Genomic DNA, 24,611 nt, shown 5'->3' with positions numbered 1-24,611 from the left:
CTCTCTCACAAAATAAATAAAGACTAAAAAAAAATGCCTTAAAAAAAATAAAATTAAAATTAAAATGAGCAGAAAAAAGATAATGATTCTACTATTGTTATCCCTTTGTTCTTCTGATAATAGTATACAGGTATAAAGTTTCATAACTAGACACAAATATATATAGTTGTTTCACTTGTTAACAAATACCATAGAAAAGAAAGAGTTCTGCTGAAAAAGCTTTAGGAATTCAGTGATTGCAGCAGTTACATGCTCAATTTTTTTTTTTTTTAATCACACTTCAACTATATAGCAAGTTATGTGTTCATCAGGTTAGACCAGTTTCAAAGTGTGGTCTGTGGACAAGCAGCACCTGTGTCATCTGGGATATTAGAGATGCAGATTCTCAGGGTCAATCCCAGAATTACTAAATCTGGAATTCTTAGATACAGTTCAGCAATCTACGTTTTAACAAGCTCTCCAGATGATTCTGATGCAAATTGAAGTTTGAAAACCACTATTAGACTAAGGAAATAAAAATGAATAATAGATTTTGCACTCAAGGTGCCTGCTGACCATATATCCACTCATTTTCCTTGTAGGCTAATATCCATTAACAAGTATAATATCAATTTGCATATAATTACATCTTTGGAAATTACCATACACTAATGTAAATACCATTTGGAGCCATGTAGAAAGTTATATCGAAAGGGAGAAATTTTTCTTTAGTGAGGAACATTAAGCAATAGTCCCTAGCAAAGGATTAACGTGCCTGCGTATTTAAGCAAAGTTGTACAAAATCTATATCTAATTAGGCCGCAGTGTGCTCAACACACAATTGAATGAAAATCTGTGAAGTAATGGTTTGTGATTTTCCAGATTAGTAAACAGGGAACTTATTCAGAAGAGTTAAGAAGCTGTATTTCTTAAGGTTACGGTAAGGGGGAGGGAGAGTGTTAGCCAACTGCAATTTCTGAAAACAGGAAATACCACAGAAATTAATTATTGCAGGTGTGCTACACATGATAAAATGAAATAATCTGCCATACTCTGTAAGAAATGCTAATTTGAGAAAAAGCAATCATAAGTGTGCCGACAACCTTAACAATATTCACAGTAATTCTATTTCTAAGAATTAACCTGAGATGTACCCCCAGAGATGCAATGGAAATAAATTAAATGTCTATTAGTAGGGAAATGAAAAATTGTGGTATATTCTCACAATGTGACAACCACTGCACATGGATGACAATCCCACTTCAGTAAGCAAATACACACAAACAGAAAAGCGCTAGAAAGAGATATTTCAAACTATAAATAGTAGTGAGGATTCTAGATTATGCTATTGTAAATCCATAATTTTTTTCAGCTGAATGAGAATAAAAATCGGGGTAAAAAAGACTTAAAATCATGTTTAGGAACATTGAATGGAATGGGAAAATGCTATGACTTATTAAAAAGGTTACAAAATACTACCTATGTGAATTCTATTTTTAAAAGTCTTTATTTTTACTTATTTTTTAAATGTAAATAATAAAAATATAGAAAGATACATATCAAATAAGAAATGGCTATGTCTGGATGTTAGGCATATAGGCAACTAATTAAGTGGTTTTTTGGTATTTTCTAAATTTTCTACAATGATGACTATTTTCAAAACTTACAACAGGATTTTTAAAAAAATAATACTAAGACAGCTCTGCTATATGACTGGTAAGTGTGCACACACCTACACTAAGGAAGCCCTCCTAACTTCAGACACAAATGTCAAATCTATTTTGGGAGACAGACTACACATTACATTAAGTTAGAATGTTAGTAGGGGCGCCTGGGTGGCTCAGTCGGTTGAGCGTCCGACTTCAGCTCAGGTCACGATCTCGCAGTCTGTGGGTTTGAGCCCCGCATCAGGCTCTGGGCTGACAGCTCAGAGCCTGGAGTCTGCTTCAGATTCTGTGTCTCCCTCTCTCTCTGCCCCTCCCCTGCTCAGGCTCTGTCTCTCTGTCAAAAATAAATAAAAACATTAAAAAAAAAATTAACTTTATAAAAAAAAAAAGAATGTTAGTATACATTACATAAAATATTTTTCAGGTTTCTTTTGACTAGGAGGGTTAGGGTTTTCTCCAGACTATAAGGGACCCAGACTCCAGACTACATATAGATCACCAACTACTGGCTATGGAAATGGAGTTGGTGATTTTAAATTTCTTTTTTAAGTTTATTTATTTTGAGAGAGAAAGCACAAGCAGAGTAGGGGCAGAGAGAGAGGGGAGACACACGGTCAGCACAGAGCCCGATGTGGGGCTCAACTCACGAACAGTGAGATCATGACCTGAGCCAAAATCAAGAGTCAGACACTTCAACCACTAAGCCACCCAGGTGCCCCTGGAGTTGGAGATTTTAGAAAAGCAGGAACGGGGCGCCTGGGTGGCTCAGTCGGTTAGGCGGCCGACTTCGGCTCAGGTCACGATCTCGTGGTCCGTAAGTTCGAGCCCCGCGTCGGGCTCTGTGCTGACAGCTCAGAGCCTGGAGCCTGTTTCGGATTCTGTGTCTCCCTCTCTCTCTGCCCCTCCCCTGTTCATGGTCTGTCTCTCTCTGTCTCAAAAATAAATAAACGTTAAAAAAAAAAAAAAATTAAAAAAAAAAAAAAAGAAAAGCAGGAACATTTAAGTGTTTAGAGTAACTGCAAACTGAAGGTCATTGAAATGTCAAACACTCAGAAATACTAGTGGGAAGTTATTGATGAGAATACTGATAGGAAGTTATAATTCAGTTCAGGTATGCCTTTCATGGTACACTTTAATTATGTGAAGGCAAAAGTATCTAAAAATGTTCTCCTGATAAAGTTAAACACAGAGCTACCATATGATCCAGCAACTCTCAGAGAAATCAAAGTATGTGTCCACACAAAATCTTGCACACAAATTGTCACAGCAGTACATCAACTCATGAATGTATAAATAAATTCGAGTCTATACCCTAGAATATTAGTTAGCAATAAAAAAGAATGAAGTACTGATACATGTTACAAGATGAATGAACCTTACAGATAGCATACTAAGTAATAGCCAGACACAAAAGGCCACAAATTGCATGCGTCCATTTATTTGAACTGTTCAGAACATACAAATCTACAGAGGCAGAGAGTAGATTCATGGGTGCCTACCACTGAGAGAAAGAGGATTGGGGCAAACAGTAACTGCTAACGAGTACAGCGCTTTCTTTTTGGAGTGCTGAAAATATTGTAAAATTGATTACAGCAACGGTTGCACAACCCTCAATATATGAAGAACCACTGAACTGTACACTTTTAAATATATGAACCATACGGTATGTAAGTTCTATCTCAATAAAACTGTTACTAAAATTTTTTAGGTAAATGAGGCAATTATAAATCAATCATTTTTCAATTAAAAAAAGCCATGTACTGCTGAACCTGAAACTCACAAGGATTGTTTGCACCTTCTTGAAAATAACTGTTATTTTCTGTCATGCTTTTCTTGACAAGTTTCAAGTCACAAAGAGGCACTAGTCAAGTAATACAATAGAAGAGGCCAGGAGGCACTGCACATTAATAACCCATCCAGTTAGGTTCCTTAAGTCACGTGGAGAACATGTAACACAAAAATTAAAGATGAAATGTAAAATAAAGTATACATTAAAAATATTATTCTCGGGGCACCTGGGTAGCTCTGTCAGTTAAGCATCCTACTCTTGATTTCAGCTCAGGTTATGATCTCACAGTCATGAGACTGCGCTCCATGTCAGGTTCAGTAGGAAGAATGGAGCCTGCTTGGGATTCTCTCCCCTCGCTGCCCCTCCCCAACCCATGTGCACCCACTTTCTCTCTCTCTCAAAATAAATAAAATAAAAACTTAAAAAGATATACTATTCTCTGGCTTTTTAGAGAAACAGTTACTAATAGGCTACTGACATATAACCAGCTTGAGATAGTTATGTGAGGAATTAAAAGTATGAACAATATTCAATTTATTACTTGGAATGTACACTTAATAATACCCTTTCTGACAAGTTCTATCACTACTATTGGAATAGATTTAAAATCAAATGAGGAGATCTAATTTTCAGTTTTTAGACATTATTAGAATGTATTCTATGGTATTACCATCTTTTAAGTTACAATTTACCTTGGTTGCTGGGTTTCAAAAAATTAATTCCACATGTAAAAAAGTGAAAGCGATTTACTTTTTTAAAAAGAGCATTTCCAAACTCTTTTAACAATCACACTGGAATATAACTGCCTCTGAATTATCCAAGAGATAAATTACCTTTGTTGTTTCTTGATAGCATTTTAAAAAATCTCTCATACCTGAGAGAAAATCAGCAATATAGGTGACTAGGAGATATCTTCCCAAAATATTTCCACATGATTCCAAAGTCATTAAAAAACTAACAGTGCTCAACTGGTAGCATAAGACACCTAAGTGATGAGGAATGGAGGAGTTTCCTCAACAATGTAACTCCCCTTTCCCATACTTGGACCCTTCACAGATGTGAAGTGCCATTTCTTACTTGTAAGACTACACAGTAGGCAACGACAGCTACTTAGGACTGAATTACCAGGAATTATTTACTGAGTTTCAGGCCCCTACTATGCTAGGGAGTTATCTGTATAATTTCTACTCCATTTCCTACCAACTCAGACTTAATGCCCATAATCGCATAATCAATTGTTGATGTTAGTAATAGTGACTTTCTCTGTCCGCTTAATTCAGTATCATTGTATTTAAGCCTGATGATAGTAAAATATTATAGATTCTAAACCAAAGGCAACTAACATTTACAAATATCCACCATGTCCTAGATACTGTGCTAGCAAGCTTAACATGGATTATTTTATGTAATCCTCATTGCAACAGTTATCTCCCCAAAATAGTTATCCCCCCAAAGCTATGAGAATTCCAACAGCAATGGGAACTGTTTTCACTTGGTTTATTGTTTCCTATCAATGTCATATATCTTATTCCAATAATTCATTTATACAAAGTAGTTATTAATAAGTGGACAGGCAGATTACTTTCTCATACTATGCACTTAACTATGATTTAATTCTTAAATTCTTAAAGCTTAATATAACTAACAGATGTCTAAGTAAATGGTAATTGTTTATTACTGTTACAGCATTTTTAACAGAAAATTGATGGGTTAAAAGATATAAAAGGATGAGAACCAATGTAAGCCAAGATGAGAGAAGAAGAGGGCTGTTCCAAATAAATACAAACTACTTCACAATTTTACCTAGAGCTAAATTAGGAGTAAAGGCATGGGGGAAAAGACTAAGGAAAGCAGGTATTTTGCTACCTGTTAAATGTTTCTGGTAATGGGAGGAAACCCAAGTACAGGGGTATGGGGAAGGCTCTTTACTAAATTCTTTTACTTTTGAATCAAATGAATATATTACTTATTAAAAATTAGTAAGTACAATTTTGAGTTTCTGGTAATTTTAGTGATAGTATTTGAACTTTATGAATAAAATATTAAATATCTTAGCCACGGGTTTAACTTTTTCATCAGTACAGCTGAGTGTATTCCTTTGGCAACCAAAACTATTACTCCCTAAATTAGGAACATGACTACTTTCGTGTGGACTGTTGAACTCCAGGATTATACGATCCTCTCTCTGAATGTGCTAATAGCTGAAAGAGAAAGTAAAGGTGATCCTCAACAGGAAGGAATCTTTATACATTTACTCAACAGCCAGTTAGGGACCTGCTCAATAAAAGAAACAATGTAGGTCCCTGGAATGCAATGTAAGAGGCCAAGATGGCCAAGTCTTCAGACTTGTTTCCATTTCCAGAAAAGCCTCTCACTCTCCAAAATTGTTCCATCAACTGCTGCTTCTTAAACAAACTTGCTTAATAAGGGCACAGGAAACCCAAACAGCTGTTAGTAAGCATGACTTGTGGTCAGGAAATGAGTTTTTGATCAGAGTATAAAACTGAAAGTTCTATTTCAGATCTATTACTATTTGAGGTATAATATCCACTCCTTTGATTAAAGTCCTCCTCAGTCAAGCTCTGTTCACAAAGGGAGGAAAAGGATCGATTTTTTAAAATGTCATTTAAATAGCAAAAAATTTATGTATTTGAGTTCAGAATTGTTGACTTTATCAAATGTAGCTAAAGCCAAATGCTAAGTACTTATTCCTGAACAGTTTCTTAAAAATAAATAAAAATAAATAAATTTCGAGAGAAAGATGCTGGCATAGAGGTAGGATCATAAAACCATACACTCAAACTTAATGAAATTAAGAAAAATAAATAAATATGCTATTTTATATACTTCCCGGCATGTTCAAACGTTTCATCCTCCAAATTTTAAAATTAATTTTATTATTTTAATGTTTACTTATTTTTGAGAGAGAAAGACAGCACGTGGAAGAATCCCAAGCAGGCTCCACGCTGTCAGTGAGAAGCTCAACACAGACCGATGAACGATGAGATCATGACCTGAGCTGAAATCAAGAGTTGACCGCTTAAATGACTCAGCCACCCAGGTGCCCCTGAAAATTAATTTTAAACAATAAAATGCCAAAGAAAAACATCATCTGAAAAATAAAAGCAGAGTATGCAGAATTTCACTTAAGATCTAACCATCCCACGTACTACCCCTCAAAGAATGTAAAAATTAAGTAAGAGCAATTCTAAAGTTGCCTCCGATACTAAATTTGGAGGGAAAATGAATGGGGGGGGGGGGGTAGATAGGTAGTCAAAGTGGAAAGATTTACATACAGAAAAGCTATTTTCACCTCAATTGCCCATCAAATTTTTAAAAACTGCCAAGCTTACCACACCATTTTTCCCTAATAGGGAACAAGTGATGGGATGGATGACTCCAAAATAAATGAATGGATAGATAAATAAGTAAATAGCACAAAGCTAATTATTTCCAGCAATAAGCAAGATTTGCCAGAACAGAAAGACAAAAGACAAAAACAAACTAAGAAATAAAAACCATGGGAAAGAGGTGAAAGAAAAGAGGAAGAAATTTCCTTTTGAAGTTTCCCTTTCCAGCAGTGAATCCACAGTACCATGGCAACTATCCAAACATTCACCTTTCTCCCTCTCTGCTAGTTAATGTAAATAATAATAGCAAGTATTTATTGACACTTAATGTATTGGTCACTATTGTTAGCATTTCAAATGCATTAACTCAATTTAACCCTTATGATAATCCTATGAAGTATACTATTCCATTAACAAATGAGAAAACCCAGACATAGAGGTAAAGTAATTTGCCCAGAATTAGAAAGTTGGATAATGCTAGAGTGAAGATTCAAAACCAGTCTTGATTCCAGAACCAGAGCTCCTGACCAATGGAAAACAAAAATAAAACAGAGTTTTCAATATTAATTTATATCATAAAAAAGACTAAATTCAGAGGAAAAATATTAATCAAGACAGAGTATCCCACAATAATCAATACTAACCAAAAGGAAGATACAATGGACATAAATCTTTATACATCTATATTCTTAAGATATATAAGCAATAACCACTGGAAACATACATTGACAGAAATTTTAATTCAGTAACTGCCAGCTTATGATGGAACAAACAGACATAAATCAAAGGGGCTATATGGAAGCTGAATAATATAATAACACTGAATATGTAATGAATTCTGTATCTAAAAGTAAAGACTATACCTCATTTTCAAATACTCACAGAGCATTAAAAGAAACAAACACGATCTTAACATTAGGCCACAAAGAAAATTTCACCCAAGTTTTCAAAGATGTATAATTCTATACTCTAAATGTAATAATACTAGAAATTAAATTTTTACTAGGAAAAGCAACTTTAACCATTTAGAAATTAAAAACAAAACAAAAAGCTCTCATATACTAAACAGGATATCAAAACTGAAACTACATAGTTATCTCGCAAAATATAAATAATGGAAACATTATATACTAACCAAAGCTGAGCTCAGAGGATAAATCTTGACATAAAAATCACTTGTATTACTGAATAAGAAATAATACCACAAATACAAAAATTAAGCATTTATCTCTAGAATCTAGGGGAAAAAATACACTCCAGGAAGGCAGAAAAAAGTGCAATGATCGAGTAAAGTCAGAGGGCAATGAACTAGAAAAAAGAAAAACAGGAAAATAAATTCAACACCTTCACATCTTTTTTGTGCTATATAACCTAATAAATTTAATCACTCAAAACACAGATATGCAGTATTATAAGTGAGAAAAGAAAACTACAGATTTACAAGAAATTAAAAGAATTATACAAGAATATTTTGTGCAACTATGCAAATACACTTGAAAAGTGGGATGAAATGGATTATATTCAAATGAAAATACCAAACAAAAGAAATAGAAACTAAAACCAAGAACCACTGGAAAAAAATTAAGATTTTACTAAAAGAGTTACCATCTAAAAACATACTAGTCTAGTTAGCTTCATAGGTAAAATTTTTTCAGACCCAAGTAACAGGTAATTGGGATGATATTTTCACCATTGTTCCAGAGCACAAAGGAAGGAAATCTTACAAAATCTTTTCATGAAGCAAGTATAACACTAAGGATTACATTATGAAAAAGAAAAAAATTTCAGACCCCATTTCTGAATTTTGAAACAAATATAATATTAACAAATGCTTTATTTGCCACTGTATTATTTTTAAAAGAGAATTCCATACATAGCATTTATTCCAGAAATGTAATCATGACCAATTATTAAGTAATCTATTAAAGAAATTCACTATATTATAGGTTGAGTCAAAACAACATATTCATTTCAATGATGAATGGTATTTCACATCTGAAAAAATCACTTCTGATTTAAGAAGAAAAACAATTAGTAAAATAATTATGCTTGATGCTGCTCTTGTCAGAGTGAAAAGCACCAGCTCTGTTTTTAAGTTTATTGAGATCTGACATACAGTATTATATTAGCTTAAGGTGTACAACCTAATAATTCAGTACTTGTATACACTGTGAAATGATCACCACAATAAGTCTAGATAACATTGTTACTACTCATAATTATGGAAATTTTTTCTTGTAATGAGAACTTTTAAGATTTTCTTTCTTGGCAACTTTTTTTTAATGTTTATTCATTTTTGAGAGAAACTAAATGCACACGCAGGGGAGGGGCAAAGGAGATGGGGCACAGATTCCAAAGCAGGTTCCAGGCTCTGAGCTGTCAGTACAGAGTCCAATGCAAGGCTAGAACTCACAAACCGTGAGATCATGACCAGAGCCAAAGTCAGATGTTTGACTGAGCCACCCAGACACCCCTCCTGGCAAATTTTAAATACGCCATACAAGATTATTAGCTACAGTTGCCATGCTATACATTACATCCCTAGACAAATTATTTATTTTATAATTAGAAGTTTGTACCTTTTGACTCCCTTCACCCATTTAGCCCACCCCCTAACTCCCAGCAACCATCAATCTATTCTTTGTTACCTATGAGCTTATTTTTCTTAAGATTCCAGATGTAAGTGAGATCTTATTTGATCATATTTGTCTTTGATTTATTTCACTGAAGTAAAATGTCTTCAAGGTCAATTTATGCTGCTGTAAATGGCTGGATTTCATGTTTTTATGGCTGAATAATATTCCATTGCATACACATACCATAACTTCTTTATCTACTCATCTGTTGGTGAACACTTAGGCTGCTTTCATACCTCAGTTATTGTAAATAATGCTCTAATGAACATGGGGGTACATGTATCTTTTTGGGTTAGTGTTTTTGTCTTCTTTGGATAAATACCCAGAAGTGGAATTACTGGATCATGTGGTAATTCTATTTTTAATTTTTTGAAGAAACTCCATACCGTCTTCCATGGTGGCTGCAACAATCTACTTTCTCACCAGCAATGCACAATTATTTACTTTTTTCCCCATCCTGGCTAACTCTGGTTTTTTGATAACAGTTATTTGTATAAATATGAGGTGCTATCTCACTGTGGTTTTGATTACATTTCCCTGATCATTAGTGATGCTGAGCATCTTTTCATTTTCCTTCTGGCCATCTAAATATCTTCTCTGGAAACATGTGGATTCAGATCTTCTGTCCATTTTTTAATTGGATTGTTTGTTCTTTTGCTATTGAGCTATAGCACTTCTTTGATATTCTGGATATAATTTGCAAATATTTTCTCCTATTTAGTAGGAGGCCTTTTCATTTTATTGTTTCCTTTGCTGTGCAGAAGTTTTTTAGTCTGATGTAGCCCTACTTATTTACTTTTTCTTTTGTTGCCTTTGCTTTTAATGTCAAATACAAAAAATCATCACCAAGACCCACATAAAGGAGCTTACCACCTAGGTTTTCTTCTAGAATTTTTATGGTTTCAGGTCTTACATTCAAGTCGCTGATCCATTTTGAATTAAATTTTGTGTATGGTGTATGATAGTGGTCCTGTTTTGCCAGCATCATTTATTGAAAAGACTTGTCCCTTCTCAACTGTATATTCCTTGCTCCTTTGTGATAAACTAATTGACCATATATGCATGGGTTTATTTCTTGGCTCTCTATTCTGTTCCATTGACCTATGTGTTTGTTTTTACACCAATACCATACTGTTTCGATTACTATAGCTTTGTAATATAGTTTTAAATCAGAGTATGATGTCTCAAGCTTTCTTGTTATCAAGATGCTTTGGCTATTCAGGGTCTTTTGTGGTTCAATACAAATTTTAGGATTATTTGTTTTGTTTCTGTGAAAAATGTCATTGGAATTTTGACAGGGATTATACTGAATCTGTAGATTACTTGGGGTAGCATGAACATTTTAACAATATTAATTCTTCCAATACATGAGCATGGAATATATTTCTATTTGTTTGTATCTTCTTCAGTTTCTTTAGTCAATATCTTATATAGTTTTCATGTGCCAGTTTTTTACCTCCTTGGTTAAATTATTTCCTAGGTATTTTATTCTTTTTGATGCAATTTTAATGTTTATTTTTGACACACACACACACACACACACACACACACACACACACACAGTGTAAGCTGGGGAGGGGCAGAGAGAGAGAGACACAGAATCTGAAGCACGCTCCAGGCTCTGAGCTGTCAGCACAGAGCCCAACATGGAGCTCACACTCACGGACCCCAAGATCATGACCTGAACCGAAGTTGGACACTTAACCGACTGAGCCACCCAGACGCCCCTGATGCAATTTTAAATGGGACTTTCTTAGTATCTCTTTCTGATATATTAGTGTAAAGAAACACAACAGATTTCTGTATGTTGATCTTGTATCATGCAACTTCATACTGAATTCATTAGTTCTATCAGCCTTCTGACCAAGTTTTCAGTGTCTTCTGTATACAGCATCATGTCATCTGCAAATAGTGACAGTTTTACTTCTTCCTCTCCAATGTGGAAGCCTTTTATTTCTTTTTTATTTCTCTATTTTCTTTATTTCTTATTGCCTTACTGCTGTGGCTAACTAAGATGTCCAATATATGTTGAATAAAAGTGGTGAGAGTGGGCATGTTTATCTTGTTCCTGATGTTAGAGAAAAAGCTTTCAGTTTTTCACCATTGAGTATGATGTTAGTTATGGGCTTGTCACACATGGCCTTTATTATGTTGAGATACATTCTCTCTATACTCGCTTAGTTGAAAGTTTTTTTTCACAGATGAACGCTGAATTCTGACCAATGCTTTTTCTGCATCTATTGAGATGATCATATCATTTTTATCCTTCATTTTGTTAATGTGATGTATCACACTGAACAATTTTGCAAATGTTGAACCAACCTTGCTTCCTGGAATAAATCCCACTGATCATGGTGTATGATCCTTTTAATGTACTATTGAATTAGGTTTGTTAATATTTTGTTGAGGTGTTTTGCATCTAAATTAATCAGGGATACGAGCTTATAATTTTCTTTTTTTGTGGTGGCCTTGTCTGGTTTTAGTACGCCAGGTCTCTTCCAGCCTCTTCCTATAATAAGTTTCATGGCCAAACTTAACGTTAAGTGGGCAGAGAAGTAAAATCCTACAATGTGCCATGGAGAGAAAATGTGTATATTTGTGAAGAGAATGTGTATATTTGCTACCATACTTGGGAACTCAGAAGAAACATGCTTTATTATTGCTCTATACTGTTTTTATTGTTTGAACCCTTTATGGAAAGTGTATGTACTACTTTCTCATTTAAAAACATGCTCACACTCAGAATTGTAAATCCGTCTGAGATGAAGCTTTAGATAACATGGTAAAAACTGAGAATATACTACTGATTGCTGTAACTTTAACTGTAGGTTCAATTTTGGGAGTTGGTAATAAATTTTTGTTTAAAAAAGGGTTGTATCTGCAAGGCTGATATATTAAAGTAATATTAAATTCCACAAAAGGTTTTTAGTTTTTATTTCTATTAAGCTGCACAGACTATTCTAATAAGCTGGCAATGATCCATTTCTTCATTAGCCTTAAATATGTGAAGTGGTCTCTTTCAGTCCTCAGTGTAAATACGTGATTCTGCAAATTTGGTCTGCTATTTCAATTTATAGAAAAGGAAACTGAAGTTTGGACCACACAATGGTTAATTCAGTGGCCATGATTATTCCCCCAACATTTTAAAATACTCAAACTTAAAGTTTACTGAAAATAACTGCCTCGTGAGCACTAAAAAAGCCAACATTTAGATTCTCTGTGTAACATTTTGCTATATTTGCTTCATATATCTACCTATCCATCAACTGATCTTATTTTTGATTCATTTCAAAGTAAGCTGCAGACAGCAGTACATTTCACTCCTGAACATCTGATTAGAGTTCAATATTTGTTTAGGCTCTATATTTTTAAAGTTCTATGGTAAAACACACAAATGTATACTTGTGTAAGTTCTGAAAAATGCATTCACTCATATAACCAAAACCTCTATCAAGATATACAAATCTTCCATCATCCCACAAGGTTCTCTCATACTGGGCCTTAATTTGAACACATGATGCATCTCCAAAGTCCACAGTGATTTTCACAACACTATGCTACACTTTTGAAAAGGCCCAATGTGTAACTATATTAAATATTGAGAATTTTATTCCTAACCCTCAATAATTAAGGTAGTTGAAATATGGAAATGTGAAAGAAAAAAATCCTAGAGACACCCTCCACCAAAACCAGACAGCCTAGATAGCAATATCTGTAGCAAGCGACTGTACCACCTTCTCTCCACTAACTTACCCTAAATAAACAAAATCTTCTATTTGCATCACTCAGAGTTCAAGAGTTAATCCAGAAAGAATGGATATGACAATAAAAAAATAAAAACAAAAACAAAAAACATCTCACATGTTCATCTCTTGTACCTTCAATTAAACCAACAGAGGCTTGGGGGCAAGACCATTTCTTATGCTTCTAAAGTAAACACTGGGTTAAGTCTATATGCTTCAGGGGTTACTATGAGAAACAGTGGAGAACTGAAGAAAAAGCAAAACCTTTGGAATCAGCCAAATCTGAGTTCAAATTTCTTTATTTTTATTAGCTATATAACCAAGTACAAATTACTTAACTTCCCCATGCCTCAGTATCTCATCTGTAAAGTGAGGCCTATGTTTTACCTTCCTTTCAATGTTGTTTCTCAAATAAATGACCTACATAGAGACCCAGTCAGACCTCTGTCCTGGACCTCGAGTTTTAGGAAGAACTACTCTGGCCGTCTTCTACCCACACCCCTCCCCAAAGGTGAAGAGATCATGGGTCCAAAAGGACATACACACCATGAGCCCACACCTCTACCACGGACTAAGCTCTGGGTAACCTAGACCCAGGAATTCCTTGCCTCAACAGAGCAGCCTGGTTTCTAAGTTGTGAAAGAAACTATTCCCTGGGTCCCACTTCCTGAAGGAGTACGAACAAAGCATGGATGTGAGAACTGGGGCATTGAAACATATGTGTGAAGCCCCCTCTCAGAGAATAGAATGGTGTGTAGGGTAGGAAGAAATATGAGTTTAGGCTCAGAAGACGGGGTGGGATCAGAGCATGCAGACACATCCTGGCATGTAGGTCTGAAGAATCCAGGATTTCTTAGTTCCAACTTGACGTTCAAGATCCATGTGAAGGTTTATTTGCCAAAGTGGAAGGACAAAATATATCTTATATAACAGTTTGTTATACACATATGGTATGTGGGTCTTCATTTATATTTGCTCCAAACCATGCAAATGTTGCAAATGGGCCTATCTGTATCCACTACTAATAACCTACCATGGGTACTGACATTCACTTTCATATATTGTCATGTATACTTACATAACATCATGAGTTAGGTTTCACTAACCTTGTCACACAGATAAAGAAACAGACAAGCTTAAGAAGCATACCCAGAGCCCTCTTTTCTATCTCCATCTAGTTTTCTTCTTAATTCTGGAATATGAGTTTCCTCCTCTATAACTTCAATACTAAACTCTCCAAGATAATGTGCCCCTAATCCTTAACTTTAGTCCTTATTCTCCATGGCCTCTCTCTTTGGCACCTGATGGTGTTAACAATTCTTCCTTAGAACATCTTTCCCTTTGGCTCCTAAGGCTAGACTACTGCAGTTCTCTTAGCTTTTGCTCTTTACCTGGCTCCTCTGTTTCCAGATACCGTCTGCATAAAGCATATACTCAATAAAAAGTAGGATTTTTTAAAACCTAAAAAGAAAAGCTGCCATCTTTAAATACCGTGCCAGTTACTCCACTAGGTGAAACACACAAACACACTATTCCATTTATTCTAACAGCACCATAAAACTGAAGCTCAGAATGACTGACGAATTAATCTATATTCGACGCCTGGCTCCAACACTTCCTACCTTTATGATCCTGAGTAAGTCCCTTAGCTTCTCAGAGTCTCTGCTTCCCCATCTGTGTCATCTTACATTGTTCTTGTGAGAACTAAATGAAACTCGGGATGTAAGAAATGCAGCACATGATCTACAGTCAGCAAATGTTAATCCCCTCCTCTTCTTGTTGCTTCCAGGTAAATATATTAGTTTTTTCTCTTTCCCTGTGTGCATTTCCAAAGATGAAGTCCTTGGTCTCTTGATCTTCTTTCTTTATATACCATGTCTACACTTTATCACACTTGTGAACCCTACTCTTCCAAAAAGATGGTCTTGAATTATCTGTGTCCAATTCTAAGTGTCCAGACCCACATCTCTGAGTTCTGCTAGTTATTTCTACTTGAGAAGCCCATTGTCTACCACATCAAACTGATCCTTTTCCTCATAAAGCAAAGAATGGAAAGCAAAAGACTATATTGCGAAGACAAAACTGATAAGATGGATAATAAAGAAGCTAATTTCATGGTTTCAAGCTTCTCTGAGAAAATTATAAGCACTGAGAAGATTCTCACAGATCATGTCCAAATTTCCTCCCTTTTTCTTCAGACATGAAACTCAAATACTTCCATTTCCCTAACCTAGAAAGCTTCAAATCTTCTCATTCCTTTGAATCCTCTAACATTTAAATGCTCCATTCATCAAACATCTAATTATATACTATCTTCTATTACTGATTTTCATGAATTTACATCTTATCTTTCTAACTATGCTGTAAGTTCTTTAAGGCCAGCAACCGTCTCTTATACTTTTAATATTCTTCAAAATGCTGATTGACGACTGTTATGAAGAAATGGTCAAGAACTCAGAAATCATAAAGTAAGATGTTTTCATATTTTTCCCTGACTTGGAAGGAAAAGCTTCTCAAATCAAAAGTTTGGGGAACCTTCCATAAGCAGAAAAAGTGTGACAAACAGTAAACGTTCTATTTAGATATCAAGGTATCAAGGTTTCTAGTCTTCGGTTTTAAACAAACAAACAGGGACACCTGGGTGGCTCAGTTGGTCGAGCATCGGATTTCAGCTCAGGTCATGATCTCCTAATTTGTGGGTTTGAGGCCCATATTGGGCTCTGTGCTGACAGCTCACAGCCTGGAGCCTGCTTTGGATTCTGTGTCTCCCTCTCTCTCTTTTCCCCTCCCCTGCTCATGCTCTGTCTCTCTCTCAAAAATAAGCAAACATTAAAAAAAAGTTAAACAAAATCCTATAACATGAATTTCCTTAGCCATGTGCTAGTACTTTATAAATTACTTCCAAAAATTGTGTAAACTTTTCTTCAAAAAGTATTTATATTTTCTAATATACTTACTAGTTATGTTAATTTCTGTTAAGCAATTCTTAAAACTCTAAGTCTCAAAAACCATGTAATATAAACTGATATGCTCTTTATTAAATTTTAAATAATTTTAAAACTTTTAAAACCGAAATGACAATAAACCATTAGTCTAAAGCTTATTAAAAGAAATGGCTTCCTTCTTTGGTTGAATATATTTCAAATTTGGAAAAATTTGATGAAATTACATTTTCTTTATTGTGATCAAAACAGAACTGCAGGGTAATAAAACTGATTTTGATTTGCTCATTTTACCTGAGTAGCTTTATCTTTCATGCATGAAGGGTAATGAACATGAGGATCCCGTGGCCACTGTCCTGTGAGATAAGGTCCTGTTATCGTATCCAAAGAAGAGGTTCGCCTTATTGTACTAGAGGTTCGAACTTGCTGAGCTTTTGGCCTGTCCACTATAAAAAGTGAAAAAAAATTAGATTAGTCACTGATAAATTATGTAAAATTTAAACTTTATAGTCTGTAGAATGTCACCCTGCCAAGTTTCCTTATGATACATATTTACCCTAACAGCTCTTTCATATATGACCTGATGAAGTTTGTAGACCCTCTCCAAAGGAAAATACATTCACATATTAAATCTTGCATATATTTCCAGGGCTGTCAGATGCTTGTTCACCCATTCAGAGACCTATTCTAAAATCTACCCATCATCTTCACTGCCATTACTTTAATTAAGACTCTATCATGTCTCCCCTGGACTGCCAGTTTCTTCACTGCTATCTCTGCATCTATCTCAATTGGGCTACATCCCAACACCACTAAAACAAACAAACAAACAAACAAACAAACAAAAAACACTTCCATGGTTAATTACTATCTTAAAGTTAAAGCCTGTATTTTTTACAATTTGGCTCCCATATACCTCGGTGCTTAATGTCTTGCTACTCCACTATAAATCCATGCTAACTACAAAGTGCCAAATGAACTAACTGCAGTTTCCCAAATGTACAACACTCCCTTCTCTGCCCCTATACATTCTACTACTTCCTGAGCAGACAACCCTCTCCTTTTCTGTTCCCCTGACAAACTCTTATCTCCAAAAGCAGCTCAGGTGTCACACCAACTCTGTGAAACCTTCCCCAAGGCTTTTCTTTTTCCATCTCTACCCTTGGTTTCAGATATATGTGACCCCCTCTGCTTGCATGGAACTGTAAGTTTGTCTTTCTCCCCCACCAGGACATAAGTTTAGTCTCTACAGACTGAAAAGGAATCAATGCTCAATACTACTTAAATCAACTTATTCATAGCTACACAAAAATAACATGTATAAAGAACCTCATATTGTAATTCAATTTCCTCATTTATGTATGAAGAATCTGGCCCAGAGGGATAAAACAGAATTGTCCAATGAAAGAGAACTGCCAACAGGAGCCAGAGGTAAAAAGGAAGCAAGATCTCCAGACATTCTACACAGTTTAGTCAATCTACTCTAACAACCTACTTCCTTCCATTTGGGTACTGTAAGTACTGCTTTTCAAAATTAAAATGATCATAATGAACTCTACAGTTTCTTAACAAAGAAATTATAGTCTTTCCATATACACATCCCCAATAATTTACCACCGACGTGCTTTCTATAATAAAATCCATCCAATTACAAGCTCCAAAGCTCAGAGTCTCATCCAGGGTTACAGCTCACATGGAACTAAAATGCCTTGCACATTAACAACAATTAAGGAACATTTGTTTTGAATACTGTCCTTCCACTATCTTCCTGAAGCCAGAATATACAGGGTTTTTTTGTTGCTTTTTTTTTTTATCAGAAAACAAAACACTGTATACTTTGGTGTTATCATATTATTTACATATCTTAAAACTGCAGTTTTGATTTTTTTTCTTTAACCTTAGAATGTTACAAAAGATAAGAAAATTACCAAATTTCCTCCTCATCTTTATTACTTAGTCTAATTTCATTTCACCATGGGCAGAGAATCTAGGATACCTACTATTTCTATCTACTCTTTGGAATTATCTGAAATTTTCTTTGTGACCAAAAACATGGCCAATTTTTATAAATATCTCATGAGTCATGAAGAAGATATATTTTCTGTTTTCAGAATATAGGTCTTTACTAGTCTTGTACCTCAACTGAAATAAAAATACAGAATATAGGAATAATATAATTATCATCTGGATCTGTCACAAATTTAGAGAAGAACCCTAAAATTTCTAAACTTCTTTTGAGATCTAATAATTCTCTTTATTGCCATTTTTTATCATTTACATTTTAGTTCTGTGTAAACTGACACATACTGATCCATGATAGCAGTACTATGGCTTACATACTTCACCATTATGATCTGTTCCATATATCACGTTTTAAACTCTGTCAAATTAAACATTCACATTGTGACCCCTTTTGCTATTATAATTTTCCTGATATCCCTACTCTTGAATTTTCAATTTCTTTCAATCATTCTGTTTATGCATGTGTCCTATACTCAGTATATAACGAAGCTTTTTGGAAAAAAAACTTTGCAGTAAGCCTTCTTGTAGAAGATAATTTTATCCCATTTACATTATTGCTATAGTAAATTTAACTTGTCATGTAACTTTCTTCTTCCTATTTGTAATGCTTTCTTGCTACTTGTCCTGTTTCACTGTTTTGTTTTTTTTCTTCTCTCTTACCTCCTCCCCCATCACAACTAATACCTATGTAGACTGTGTTTGGTACTAGAAGTTATTTATATTAATTCCTTTAAGTATTTTTTTTCTGGCTATAAAAGCAATACCCACAAATTTTAACAACTTTGGGAAAAGGAGAAAATATGTCTCTCATGATCTAATTTATAACAATTTGTTTAAAATTTTTAAAAGTTATTTTATATTCCCTCCACCAGGAAGAGGGACACAAGAGACACAAGAGACAAAAAAGATTGTCGCTTAAAAAAGAACCAACATTTATAGCAGTCCACCACTAAATACAAAAAGTCCTGCATAAAGGTCAGCCGTAGCCAGAAAATGAAGAACCACTACATGTGGAAAACTTGTGCCTAAACTTACACTGCTCCGAACTATTAAAATGTCATACATACGCTACTTACAACTATTAAAACTCCTCCTAACTTGGAAAATAAACCATAGGGACCATTTTTATGTTTTATAATGAAGAAGCGGTATAAATGAGCTTCTTGATCTATATATTTCAATCTATATCAAATAACTCTTGCTATATATTTTATCACTGGACCTTTGCCTATCACTCTGAAAAGATCACATGCTCTCCACATAATGTCCATTCTCTAGGATTAGTGACTTTGTCAGAACTGCGGTCTTCAAGCTATTTTGACTAAATACTCATAGGTAAGCATGGAACAACATCTGTAGTTATTCATTTATAAATGAGATATGTACTATATTACTAATACGTTAAGCATTATAAAACTGATAAAACAAACACATGATATGGAAGAAAAATAAAAATACACATGTGTGAAAAAAAACAGACGTTATGATGTTTTCCTGTATCTCAAAAGATGGCCTTATTACTTTAATGGACCTGAAACTGGGTGCTAGTCTCATTGTACAGATTGGCCACTTAGCTCTAATTTTACAAGATTATCCTACTGCTTAATGATGTTCAGAATGTGTAGACAAGCACCAGACATTACCACCACCAAAACAAACAAAAAGATCTGCCTTAAACAGAGAAAACAAGTTAGGACAACGCAGTGTCTATATCTTGTTACAAAATTCATTCTACCAATCATCATTTAAAAAAAAAATTAAAGTATATGAGGCATATATTCTTGATAGGTCCTATTTCAAACATATTCTTTATTTTTTTATGTTTGTTTATTTATTGGGGGGGGGCGGGGAGGGAAAGAGAGAGAGAGGAAGAGAGAGGATCCCAAGTAGGCTCTGTGCTGTCAGCAGAGATCTCACAAACCATGAGATCATGACCTGAGCCAAAATCAAGAGTTGGGTGCTCAAATGACTGAGCCACCCAGGTACTCCCAAACACTCTTTAAAATAAAGATTCTCACCAGTGCTCACAACCAGGAAAATTTAAAAGATAGGGAATTATTAATTTCCAAATTATTTCAAGTGTAAAAATCAGATTAGGTTTGAAAATTGGCAAGGACAGTACTCTTCCAGGATATGATTAGCCATAATAACTGAATCTATCAAATATCACTAAAGCCCTAGACTTAACAAAAGGTTTGTTAAAAACAATGTAATTCTATTTCTTTTTTTTTTTTTAATTTTTTTTTAACGTTTATTTATTTTTGAGACAGAGAGAGACAGAGCATGAACGGGGAGGGTCAAAGAGAGAGGGAGACACAGAATCTGAAGTAGGCTCCAGGCTCTGAGCTGTCAGCACAGAGCCCGACACGGGGCTCGAACTCACGGACCGCGAGATCATGACCTGAGCCAAAGTCGGCCGCTCAACCGACTGAGCCATCCAGGCGCCCCGATGTAATTCTATTTCAACAAGATGACTTGTTACCATTATCCAAATTATCATGGCAATTAGCATATATATATATATTATTAGCATATATCATGGCAATTAGCATATATATATATATATATTATAAATTTTCAAATTTATCTGAGAGAGGACAGAGAGAGAGCTCACACAAGCACACAGAGAGGGAGGGAGAGGGAGAGAGAGAGGGAGAGAGAGAATCCCAAGCAGGTTCTGCACAGTCAGCCCAGAGCCCAACATGGGGCTCGATCCCACAAACCATGAGATGATGACCTGAGCCAAAATCAAGTGCTGGATGCTTAACTGACTGAGCCACCCAAGTGCCCTGGAAATGAATTAGTTTTTAACTGCCTCAACATCTAAGCCTCGATGCTCACCAATTTTTATTTATTTAATTCATGGTGTTATCTCCTATCAACTCAGGTTTTACAATCCAGTGCAATACGGAAAATCAACACTGGCTTTGCATTACTTATATGTTCAATACAATAAATTGTCTATGTCATGGTTACAGCTGTGATTAGAATATGTGGTTTTGAATTGAGTGATCACAATTATTTCTCTAATTATTACAAAATTACCTCAATTCAAGTAGATCAAGAGGACACCCTATGAGCTAGAAACATACATTAGTAGAGAGTCAGTCTTTGAATTAATTTATAAGAGTTTAACTTAATAGAATTGCTAAAATAAATATTCAATTACATTTATGTAAGGTATGAAAGAAAATCAATTAAATAAATACTTAGTATCATTACTTAAGGAAAAAAACAGGCATCAGGAAAACAGTACCTTCATAAGTGGTGAAACCAGGTAATCATTATTACTAAATAAAACTTGCTAAATGTCTGCCATATGGAAAGCACTGTTACATGTACCAAGGGAAATTGCAAAACAAGTTTCAGATTCTCTTCAAGGAGTTTATATCGTGGTTAGGGGTAGACATGATACATATAATTAAACTATAATGTAAAGCAGTATATGTATGGCAAAAGCACACCAAAGGAGAGGAAGGGAAAGAAAGCAAAAAAAAAAAAAAAAAAAAAAAAATTAGGCAGCAGATATTAAGAATGCTGCTCTCCAACTACACAAAAGGAGTAGTAAGAGTCTTTGCCATGCTACTTTACCAGTCCTGCTGCTAATACCCTTACTTAAATAGTTGAGGGTAAAACACAACTAACTCCAGCAAAAAAATACGATGGTTAGGAAAAAAAAAAAAAATCACACCTATTTCCAGTACTATCATTCTATTAGAATCAGAAAATGACTGTTGATAGCAACAGTCTATAACAAGTCGTCCTCATTACATTCATCTAAACGTTGTTCTTTCCTGCCCCTCTTCACCTCCTTGAATAGGAAGCCACATGGCAACAGCAGTTGGTAGGCCTGGGTCTCCTGAGTACCTACTGAGAACTATACAAAATACTTCTTGCTCTCTAACAACCAACTGGAAATTCAACTTTAGAGTAATAATAATAAAATAGGCTTAAATACATGAAGCTATGTATTAGATAACCCTGAATTTGAATAGCAAACTAGCACTGTTCAAAACAGTTAAAAACATGCCTGATATCTAACTGCCAGAGCAATGCAGTATGATGTTAAATTAATTTGTTCCCAACAATGTTTACTTCAGTGGCAGTGATTGAAGATTGACTAGTCAGTTTGGAAATCTCATGCCTTAAGAAGCTAACCTGCAGTGGAAAATAAAGTTAAATACAACTTCTGCAAGCTAAAAAAGAAAAAAAAAAGTTACTGAATATTGGAAACTTAAAGAACTATAGCTCCAGAATAATATGAAACAAGCCACCAACCACATCTTCCAAACTAACCTTATCAGGTGACAAAGATGATACAGTATTTTTGAGTGCCATAATGTAGCCATACAGAATGCAAACCAACACAAATAAAAAAGTACTCATATTTTTTCTTGGACCATTAACACACTCCAACCTATTTCATACTATGTTCACCCTACTACAAAAGCAAGTAACTGTGTTTAGCTCTCAATTAATGATTATTAGCCAAAGCTTTCCATCTACACTTCGTGATTACATGAAGCACATCCAAACTTAAAGAAAGCATTTAACAATTTATTTAAAACTTCTTGAAAAAGAGCTATTACTCCTTCAACTATTGTGTAATGCCTAAAATTCCATGAAACTTAGCCATTATAACGCCACCAGAATGAACTGCTTCTTTATTCAAAATCCATCACTGATTACCATTGTAAAGCATCTTCCAGCCATTCAATTGAGCAAAATGCTTAAGACAACTAAGTACTAATACCACTTTTCCAGTTCTTTGTATCACAGAACTTGTAACTAGTTTTCAAAATGTCACATTACAATGTTAGCCAATAGTACCAAAACAAACATGTATAATATTTTGTCTTGAATTTAAGCTCCTGAAGTGTGTAAAAACATTTTATCCTACCAGAGTTGTAGTGAAAATAATCATGTTTATCATTTAACTTTGCTAACATTAGAAATGAAAACAGCCAATGGGGCTCCTGGGTGGCTCAGTCGGTTGGGCGGCCAACTTCGGCTCAGGTTATGACCTCGTGGTCCGTGGGTTCGAGCCCCGCGTCAGGCTCTGTGAGGACAGCTCGGAGCCTGGAGCCTGTTTCGGATTCTGTGTCTCCCTCTCTCTGACCCTCCCCGTTCATGCTCTGTCTCTCTCTGTCTCAAAAATAAATAAACGTTAAAAAAAAAAATTAAAAAAAAAATAAATGAAAACAGCCATTAAGTCACATAATGTGTTGGTGTGTGTCTGTGTATGCCTTAAATTACCTAGTATTGATTAGAACAATGTTAAAGAATGCTTTAAAAAAAAAAATTGAGAATGCTTTTTTGCCACTACAGTGTTAACACCTGGGCATGTCTGAGAAGTAAAAGAAACAGCTTTCTAGTATTTCACTTAGAAATGAGATCTTAGGCAATCCTAGAACAGAAAGACACAAGGCTCTCAGGCAATTCAATGGTGGACTAAGCAATGGAACTCAAGGATGGGATCCTGTGTGGCTTTCTTACAAGGATCACCAGGCAGCTTGTTAAAAACGCAAGTTACCAGGCCAGACTCCAAGAGATTCTAATTAAGAAATTATACAGGGGAACCAGGTATCAACACATTTTTAAACCAAACCAGACTGATTCAGATGCTTCATAAGGTTTGGAAGACACTGAGGTCCTAAAGCAGTGTTTCTCAAAGTCTAAGACTTTTGTTAAATATGCTCACTTTTGTGCCTGTTTTCTTATCAACCATGTGAGACTCTTTGGTAGAGGAGAGGGATCAAGAAATGTGAATTTTCAGTAAACATCCCAGGTGACTCTTAATGCTATTAAAAGCTTAAGAAGCTATGTCTGAAAAATAAAGGACTGAAGGACTGGGACCAGATCCTTTGGAACTGTAGATACTCAAAAATAAAAACCTGCTATGACAATAATTTACTCCCATTTAAAGGCACTGGAAGTTTGACTACATATACCTAAGGAAATATCCTGCTGCAAAGTCAACCAACTCTTTGAAATCTGCTCCTAGCAGCTAAACTTCTAGAATTTAATAAATTTAATACTCATCATCTCCTTTAAAAGGTTACTTTCTAATTTGAGGCTAGCCATGACATAGGAAACTTCACATTTTAATACAGAAAACTCTAGGCAGAATGCTTAGGCACACCAGAAAGATGAGATAACAAAGTTCAATATAGCTTCCTTTGGACAGAGATCTTCCTGTCCAAACAGGGTATTGTGCATGCAAATAAAAGTGAAGTACAAAAAAATTTACTTCCTCAAACACATGAGGAAGTCTGAAAAAAATAGATTAAGTAGGTTCCCTTATAAAATGAAAGTGCCAGAGCAAAATTAAATCAAATATATAGGTAAAGTGAAATTTAAATTTTAATAATTAATTTGACTACAGCATTTAAGCCTGAGTTTATTAAACAACCTTTATCTTTACAGAAAATCAATGAGCTTTTCATGACGTCTAACTTCATTCATTCATATTATAATTTCAAT

At 34.9% G+C, this 24,611-nt stretch overlaps 1 protein-coding gene across 1 annotated transcript in view; it reads right to left on the bottom strand.

Annotated features, from left to right (window-relative positions):
- GLCCI1 (glucocorticoid induced 1) overlaps positions 1–24,611 on the bottom strand; it is a 105,393-nt gene that overhangs the window by 55,038 nt on the left and 25,744 nt on the right. The window contains exon 2 of the mRNA XM_049641541.1: positions 16,401–16,552. Coding sequence (XP_049497498.1) covers positions 16,401–16,552 — 152 coding nt within the window. The remainder of the gene's footprint in view (positions 1–16,400; positions 16,553–24,611) is intronic.

Source organism: Panthera uncia, chromosome A2, assembly GCF_023721935.1.
Source record: "Panthera uncia isolate 11264 chromosome A2, Puncia_PCG_1.0, whole genome shotgun sequence".
Lineage (NCBI taxonomy): Eukaryota > Metazoa > Chordata > Mammalia > Carnivora > Felidae > Panthera > Panthera uncia.
The sequence above is the reverse complement of the archived record's forward strand: the minus strand, read 5'-3'. Positions and strand labels throughout refer to the sequence as shown.